General features: G+C 28.6%; 1 protein-coding gene across 1 annotated transcript; it reads right to left on the bottom strand.

Annotated features, from left to right (window-relative positions):
- Nucleotides 1-599: 599 nt before the first annotated feature.
- LOC114379652 lies at nt 600-2,339 on the bottom strand. Its single transcript, XM_028338339.1, has 4 exons — nt 2,262-2,339; nt 2,085-2,163; nt 1,522-2,005; nt 600-951 (listed from the first exon to the last, which is right to left on the bottom strand). The coding sequence occupies exons 1-4, from the start codon at nt 2,287-2,289 to the stop codon at nt 823-825; spliced, it is 720 nt and encodes a 239-aa protein (XP_028194140.1). The 5' UTR covers nt 2,290-2,339; the 3' UTR covers nt 600-822.
- Between the last annotated feature and the right edge of the window lie 7,124 nt (nt 2,340-9,463).

Genomic DNA, 9,463 nt, shown 5'->3' with positions numbered 1-9,463 from the left:
ACATATAAATTTTTTGTAACGAAACTGTTTTCTCTCACCACATATATTATTTCATAAATTCTGATAATGGAGATTTTCGAAAATAAAGTTCAAACTGGTATTTTAAATCCATAAAATTGACTTAATATATCTTTATATATAGTTATGTTACACTCAATTTATTATTTACTCTATTTTTTATTTTATTATTTCATAAAAATAAATTTTATTTTACTCCTTATTAAATTAATAAATAAAATCTCCTTTTTATTTCCTAAGAACATATATTTATTTTATTTACCTTAAAATTATTATTTTAATTAATAAAATTATTTCTTCTTATTTATTTAATTATAAAATTCTCACTATTTTTCTAAAACTTTATTTACTTTTAAATAAAATTATTTTTAATTTATTTTATGAAAAAATGGGATATTACCCAATGTGTCTATCTCTATTTTTTTTAATAAAACATAAAATAGAAAGAGGAAAAGAGAAAGAGGGTAGACACTGAATAGAAATGGGAGAATATTCAGTTACATATGTAACAATTAAAGGGTAAAATAAGTAAAATAAATGCGTATACAAAAATGAAATATTATCTTTATTATTGCTATAAATTGTGTATAAAGAGAAAGGAACTAGATAAAATAAAAATTTAAGTACCAAATACAAACTACCTATAATGTAGCAAAATGATCTATCTACCTGTCACAATCTACAAACTAGAGCTAACTGAAGCAAAGACACTGGAGGATCAAGTCCATTTCACTAATGTATTGTAACTTTCCTGTTACATCATCACTTACATTTTTAGATTGATCAGTGGTTGATTCCATTCCACTAGTGTTTGTTGCTTTCAACCTTCAGTAGCCCATACCTAGCAGCAACTTCCCTCCATTCCTTCTGCTCCGATAGGTATCCATGCCTTAACAAATACCTTTTAAGCTCCATCCGGAGGTTCCTAATTGGCTACCCAACACACCAAATAACAAATATCAGGTACAATGTGTCAGCACTTTTTTTTGAATCATAACAAGTTACACACCAAATATTTAAAGATCGGTAACAAAGTAACAACACTTTAATTTTGAACACAGATTTTGTGGAGTTTAATAGACTAGTGTAAAACGTTATCAACTAACGAGAAAATCATCTTTAACCTGATTTTTAAAGATAATTATTATGAGATTTTAATTTTTATCCGCCGTGAGTTTAAAAAAATCACGATATTAATATATCATAAATTATATTTATATGATTTTGTAAGATAATTATCATGAAAATTAACATATTTATTATGCGTGTTAACTTGTAATTAAATAACATTATATTTATGTACTATTAATATATTAATTATTTTTTTATTATAAAAATCAACAAACTTAACATACACGTTATTAATTTATTTATGATTAAATGAAAATATAAAACTAAAATGAAATTGTGTGTCCATGTATTTTTTATTCAATTTTGTGGCATTCATTCTACAGAACACAACATTGCAAATTTTGGTGAACGGCAAATAACTTGATTAATTACCTCAGCCTGAGATTCCAAAGCAAGCCTAAAGAATTCAGAGGCTACAAAATGCTTGCCCACGGACTCAGCCATTTTGATTTGGCCAACCCAATAAGAAGATGTCTCAAGCCTATCAAAACGGCATTTGCTACAATTCAGTGCAGAGTAGAATGGTGTGGTTGACTTGGTTCTAACATGGGACGATGATGCTACTGGAGTTTTTGGCTCTGAAGCAGAACCCTTCTCTTGGGAACTGTTCTTTGATGTTTTTTCAGCAAATTGTTGTGGGAATGTGTGACTTTTCTTGTTCAATCCGAGATTGGCATTTTCTGTGGATTTTTTATTATGTGTGTCAATGGGAAGTTGAGTTGTGCTAATGGATTTGGGTTTTCTCTGTGAAACATCAATTTTTGTTTTGGTAATTGACTTGTCCCACACGGGTTTTCCTGGGATAATGTTTGTGTTCCTAGCGGTACCAAAAACCCGGTTGTGTCTGAAACCAAAGCTAATAATTGAAAGAAAAAAAAAAAGGTTATACTTCATAGCAAGTGAAACTAAATTGGTGAATAAAAATTGTTACTTACCTTTGGGCTTCAGCCGTGCCAATTTTGGTTGCTTGGTTGGTCTTTTGGTTGATTTTTGGCTTCGAATCGTTGGCTTTGCCTGGTACCATATAATCGTATCAAAAAAAATGTAGAGGGGAGGATCAGTGATGCATAATATAACATTGAAATAACAGGATGAAAAAATTGTGTTGTAACCTGGAAGTATAGAGAGAAGAGAATCCATGAAAAAGATATCAGCAGAGTTCAACAATCATGTCTCTGAGATTGTGGGTCATATGCAATTACCACTTATTGTAACCGTTAGAAACTTAAAATGCATGAGCGGGAACAGGTTTTCCTACAAGTTTTTTTTTTCTTCCTTTAAATATTTTTTGGTTATTTTTTTTTCAACAGTAAAAAAAAATTGGTTATTAGAATGTAAAAATTACAGAAAACGGGCCCAGTGACCCAAACCTTATATCATCCATCATTTTCTCAAAAATCCATCATTTTCTCAAAATAATGAATAGAAAAGGGGAAAAAAACACCGCATTCTTGCTTTTAATCTGTTTTGAAACTCCACCGTATTTTCAAATATAAGGTCACCATTTCATACGCAATTTCTCACTTGTCTATATTGTGTATGTATACTAAAGCAGCTTCTCATTGATTTGGTGAACTTGAGAATCAATTTAAGTACCCCCAAACATAAATAATGACTAACGTCACGAATGAAAATAGGACACACATGTTGCAAAAACAAAATTAGTCAAAGATGAGAACAAAATCAATAAATGATTAATGTCCTCACAGGATTATTGATGAAGTTGGCGACCATTAATAATGCAACAACTTTACATTGCTAGTGGAGTTTACATTATATCCCTCCTGTAATTGGTGTGATGGAAACGAAAAACTAATAGGCTAAAGAATCATACTATAAATTAAGATAACTAATCACTTTTTTTTAATCACAGGTGTGATGAAAATGAAAATGAAACGGAAAATTAAGAATGTGTTTGGTTTGCATTTTTATTTTTTGTTTTGATTTTTTGTTTTGATTTTTTGAAAATTGTTTTCATTTTTAAAATATTAGAATTTTGAAAACATGTTTGGTTTGACTTATTATTTTCTGCTTTCAAGAAATAAAAATATTGAAAATGTGTTTTTAAAAGGAAATGTGTTTTTAGATTTGCTTAAAATTACATTCCTTGTCACCGCGTGTTCATTTTATCCAAAATGAGGTTCATGGTTTCAACTGAAAACATTGAAAATGAGGTTTTATTATTTCCAGTTTTTGGTTTGTTTGGGAAAATATTTTCACTGAAAATGAAAATAGAAATCCAACCAAACATATTTTCATTATCATTTTCTATTTTCAGTGAAAATGAAAACAGAAAACAACTAAACCAAACACCCCTAATAGATTAAAGGACCATACTACAAAATGGGAGAACTAATCACTTTAATTTTTGGGTGTTGCTAGGTGCGCTTAGAATTTTTTTAAAATGCCAAAATTGTCTTTGCGCTTTCTTCGCATTTGTGATGAGTGTGTGTAGGAGTGGTTCGTAAATCGTACGGATCAAGTTGATCCATAAGGTTGATATGGATCAAGTTGATCCGTATGTTGATATTAAGCGCATACGAATCAACTTGATCCATAAAAGACTTACGAATCAAGAATATTTCAGTTTTTTTCCCCTTAGGTGTTGGGTGCACCAGCAATAATGCTGGGTGCACCTAGCAACACCCTTAGTTTTTTTGTCACATGATATAACGTAGATTCCACTAGCAGCATAAACATGTTGCATCACCAACTTCACCCATAATCCTTCGAGGACAATAATCATTCATTGATTTCATTCTCATCTATGATTAATTTTGCTTTTGCAACTTCTATATCTGTGTCTATCCAATTTTCATTCATGATGGTGAGTTATTATTTATGTTTAAGTTCATTCTCTCTCTCTTAGTCCCTAATTTGTATGATTTTTATGCCGTGCTTGATTGAAATAGTAATTTCATTAAAATTACACAACTCTTACCAGTTACTAAATACAGATTATCATGTAAAAATATGGATTATTATGTGCCTGGGTTACACTGAAAACAGGTCTAGTAACATTGTAGTCTTTAATTTGATCGTATGTCATGTAAAATCCTATATCATTTGTCATTTTCTCAAAATAATGAAAAAAAGTAAATAAAACACATTCTAGCCTTTAATTTGATCAGTTTTTGCACCGTATTTCTAAGGTCAACATTTCATACACAATTTCTCACTTTGCTTTAGTAGAATATATACGAGAGAAACTTTTTTTTATGCATAAAAAAATAATAATTTGTGATTGATTACTGTTCGCTACAACGAAGAGATAATGCAGCTTATGAATCAAATATTCATAGTATATATATGTTTTTTGTTTGCTATAAAGAAAAGATAATGTAGTCTATGAGTCGAACACTCATAATATATATGTATTTTTCCGTTTGTTGTAATGAACAAAGAATGCAGACTATGGGTTGAATATTCATAGTTCCTAAAGATCTGTTTGCAGTAACGAAGAGATAATACAGCCTACGAGTTAAATGTCGTAGTTCTATAATTACCGTTTTCCACAACGAAGGAATAATGTGGTCTATGTTCACACAGTAGAATGGAAGCTTTTACAAAGTTGTTATTCTTGAATACAAGTTTATATGTAGTTCTAAAAGTTTTCAAGGGAGTATACAATAATTTCTAAAAGTGAGTTATATTTATTTTTCTTTTATTTAATATTTTTTTATGTAAAGACTCGTGCTATGTTTGTGCTTTCTTTCCTGTCCGCTTTGTATTTTATATTCTCACTAAGTCTTCACGACTTATCCCTTTCTTTCATTTTTTCCTTCATATACACAGGTGGTTGAGTAGTTGACTTCCTATGATTTGCTGACTTACCCAAGAATTTGTTTATCTTTTTGGTTGACCTCCATTGCGTTTGATGGAGAGTATTTTTTTTTTTTGCCTCCATTGCGTTTGATGGAGAGTATTTTTTTTGTGACTCCAGTATAATGCAACTATAGGGATAAGGGTATGAATAGATATAGAGAAAATCCCTTTATTTTGAGATGTAGATGATCCTATCTTTTAAATATGCTTATGGCGTAATTATGATATTTTTTAGACACTTTGATGATTAGTATGTATGACCAATATCACTATTAGTTGATATTTTGGATATTATGTCAAGGGTCTATATTGTGATCTCTGACTTTGATATTTTACTCTTGGATCTAGATATATATATATATATATATATATATATATATATATATATATATTCATATGGATATTTGATATGTTTTCACAAGTTATTAATTATGTGATTTGTCCTGTTTTTAAGGAAAACTTTGTTGGATTTTCGATAATCCCTTTTTGTTGATCTTTTAATTGTGATTTGGAGTGAGGTTCTCTTAGGCTAGTGAAGCTAAGAAAATTATAGTGTGTGCATTGATCATGATCCAAGAGTAGGTCGTGACAAATATCTTGTTTATAAATCATACTACAATATAAGTAAATGTAATACTAACAAGCAATTGGTATTAAACTCAATATTCTTTAAGTAAGATGTTGAATTTGAGTTTTGTGGATGAAAAAAAATGTGATTGAAAAAGGAGGCCCACTAGAGATGGACAAATATTTTCTAGCAAAGATTCGTCATTAACAAAATTAATATATATTTTCCACCAATATTAAGTGATCTGTTATATGAAAAAAAAAGTTACTACCTCAAAAGTCATAAAATTAGTATATGAAGTCAAAAGTTATATTCGATTGGTTATTTTTTTCTTAATATAGTTTTATTGTTACTATTATTATTATTAAAAAAAATTCTATTAATAGTGGGAGATTTATAAATAAAACTATAAAACAGAGTGAATTTTGATAAAGTTTTTTATCCCTTCATAAATTTTAATAAAAAATTTGTTTTATTTTTATATATAAAATAATTACACCAGAAAAAGAGGACTCAATTTGTTGATGGATTACAGCTTAACATAGCTTCGCCTCTGTATATATAACATATCTGTCCATTGAAAATAAAAAACACATCCTGGATATATAATTGCAAACCTTATATAATACTAATTCTAAGCTAAATATTAATGTTAAATTTCTGCGCTTTAATCGTAATATATTGCACTTGTATGATATCATCACATGTTTTGGTCCAAGGCATGCTTTGTTCAAGTAAAATGTTATATTATACTTTTCTAAGTCATATCCATCATGAGTGTCTAAGAATTTCAAATTTTCAATTAGTATGTGTAATGCCCTATGTCACTTATTGCGACTGGTATTTCTATTAAGGCGAATTAAACTTAAGACTTTATCATAGTGAGGGCCATTTTTCATGTCTTTATAATGATATTTGAAATTTATATCCTAAAATATATCAACTTTTACTTTTTTTTCCCTTTCCAATACAATGACATTTTTACTTCATTTACTTAAAGATTTAAATATGTTTTTAGTCTTTTAAATTTAGATAATTATTTTTTTAGTCCTTAAAAAAATAATTTATTTTTATTAATCCATCAAATTTTTGAAAAGTTAATTTTAGTTTCTCTTTATTTAATGTGTTCATCATTTTATAATTTGTATAATCGGCAAATATTATTTTTTAATTTTTTTTTGAAAAAATAATTTTTACTAATTTTAAACCGTCAAAATATTTGACTATGATTTGGTGGCCATTTTCTTTTTTACATATTCTATTGATTTTAAAAAAATAGATGTAGAATTGTTACAATTTTTTTACATTCTGATTATTTTAAACTATCAAAAATTATTTTAAAAAAATTAAATTAAGAAAAATAATTTTTGACAGCAACAAAATATCACAAGTTGTAACATCATTAACATAAAAAATGAGACGGACTAAAAGTAATTTTTTGAAAATTTAAGAAACTGATAAAAATAAATTAATTTTTAAAGGACTACAAAAATAATTATCTAAATTTAAAGAATTAAAAATATATTTAAACATTTAATTAGTGATAAAATGACACATTGTATGTATGAGGCATGACTTCGTAAATTTATTTACCTAAGTAAAGTTTATCTGTGGAAAGAACCAAGCAAATGTCTACATAATATATTTTTTCTGGTGCTTAGAGGAGATGTTTACATAAAATTTAATCCCCACCCCAAATAAACACAAAAAGTACACATGATATAGGTTTAATTTGTTTAAAATTAAAAAAAAAAGTATTTTTAAAAATTAATTTTTACGTGGATAGGATTTACTTCTTAAATAATTACTTTTTAAAACAAAAATAGTTTAAACAAGCACATTAAAAATAAAAAGAATGGCTTATTTTTTTTATTAAAAAAGTTTTTTTTTAACAAAGAAATTTAAACAAATGAATCCATTGTCTTACACTTTTTTTTTTAAAAAATATCTATTGAGGTACCATATGTCCAAAATTTGTGTTTGTATTTTTGGAGAGGAAAAAAAAATATGATTAATTAGTTGACATGTTTATCTTAGAATTTAGATGTTAATTCTAAAACAATAATTGATGTTGTTCAGTTGTTGTGGCTACTGGCTATCATTCAAATCAAAACTAACTTGTGTGTACCAATGAATGACATAGATGCCGGACGTGTTTAATTATTTGTCTTCCTATTTTTTGACATGGCGATATGTAGATGTTTATTTCTGTACCTCCGTACAACGTACATACATTTTTTTACAGAACCGTAGAACGTACATGATGAAGGTGATATCTGTAAAAAAATATATAGCAATTTTCATCTCATTATAGCAGAGGTGTTAGAAAGCTTTTGAATATGGAAACATGAAAAACAATTCAAGGAAAAAAAAAAAAAAAAGACAACGTAGGCAAAGTCAAATAGAACAACCGCTAGTCATAAACGAGTATAAAATAAAATCGTTTATTTAGGATTCCTAATTCAAAGCTGCGACGGGAAGCTTTCCTTTTTCTCCCTCCTTATCATTTTCGTACTTTACTGCGATTAAAATTAAGGGTTTGTGATTTTTAGTTACGTGTATGACTCATTAATTTCATTCACATTAAAAATTTAAATTATTCTTCAACAATTTGGGCCACGACAACTGACTTCACTCATTTTGTCACCTTCATCTCCATTTTCATCATCTCTTTGTCATTCACTTTTTCCTCATGTCTTTGTCATTCACTTCACATGCGCATCCGTGTTTGGTAAAAAAAAAGTATTTGAATTAAAACAATGTATAAAAATATTTCACCTTGGTGAAACTTATCATATTTTTTTTTTCTACCAAACACACTCTTGATTGTGTTACCGCCTAATTTTGATGACCTTCCCAAATTTTGATGTTGCTCGCCTGATGTCATTAAATCATAATTTTCTGTGTGCGATTACAATCCTAGATATTTGTGACATGATTTGTAAATATATATTTACTTTTTTCTCTTCATAAACAAACTTAAAATGTGATTGGTGATCTTATTTTGTTTGTAAGAAAAGAACAAATGACTTAATCATTCTGATGAAATCACATATCGACATATGATCATATGATTAATTGGTTATGAGAGAATAATGATTTTTCATAGTTGTAAAAATTTCAATGATTCCAAATATGATTATGGAAACTAAAGAGGATTTATCCTCTTAACTTAGTGTTTGATAAGTTTATTATTAAAAGTTTATTTTTTTAAAATGCGCATTTTAAGACGGTTACGTCTTAAAATGTCACATGGTTATAATTAAGAAAATAAATTTTTTTTGACACAACAATTTTTCGGAATCGTCTATTAGGGAGAACATAAGCAACGGATTTATACGTAAAAACGTAGTTGTTTTTGTTCCCCTAATCACATAATTGTCACTCCCATTTACTTTGAAATCCCTAGCCTCCTTCGACTACACAACATCGACGCTTTCATCGCTTCCTACAGAAACTTCCTCCAATCGCTCAAAGCCACTGCACTTGAAGTCGTGCGATCTCAGTGTCACGCTTTCTACTTCACACTTTCCAATCAGTAACTTAGGATTTACACTCTCCGACGCTCTTCTTGATCTTTCTCTTTCTCTTTTTCGTTCTTTTGCAGCCGAATTAGCAGAGGTTAAAGCTAAACTGTGAGAGGCTGAGGATGAATTGGTAAAGGCACTTGCAGGTACTCACTCTTATATCTCTTTTTTTTGTTTTTTTTTTAATTTTAATTTTTACAGTGTTTTGGTTTGCTCTCTTCACTGCACCACACTGAACACATCAGTAGCAAGTAGCAACGAACATTCCGAGGATGAGATGAACAAAGCTCTCGAGGTTCATCCCTTTCTACAATTGTTGTGTACAAATACAAGCATTAGTATGATTAAATACTTTCTGATGTTGAGGAGTATATAGTAGCAATTAGGGTTGATG

This window comes from Glycine soja, chromosome 12, assembly GCF_004193775.1.
Source record: "Glycine soja cultivar W05 chromosome 12, ASM419377v2, whole genome shotgun sequence".
In the NCBI taxonomy this organism is placed as follows: Eukaryota; Viridiplantae; Streptophyta; class Magnoliopsida; order Fabales; family Fabaceae; genus Glycine; species Glycine soja.
The sequence above is the reverse complement of the archived record's forward strand: the minus strand, read 5'-3'. Positions and strand labels throughout refer to the sequence as shown.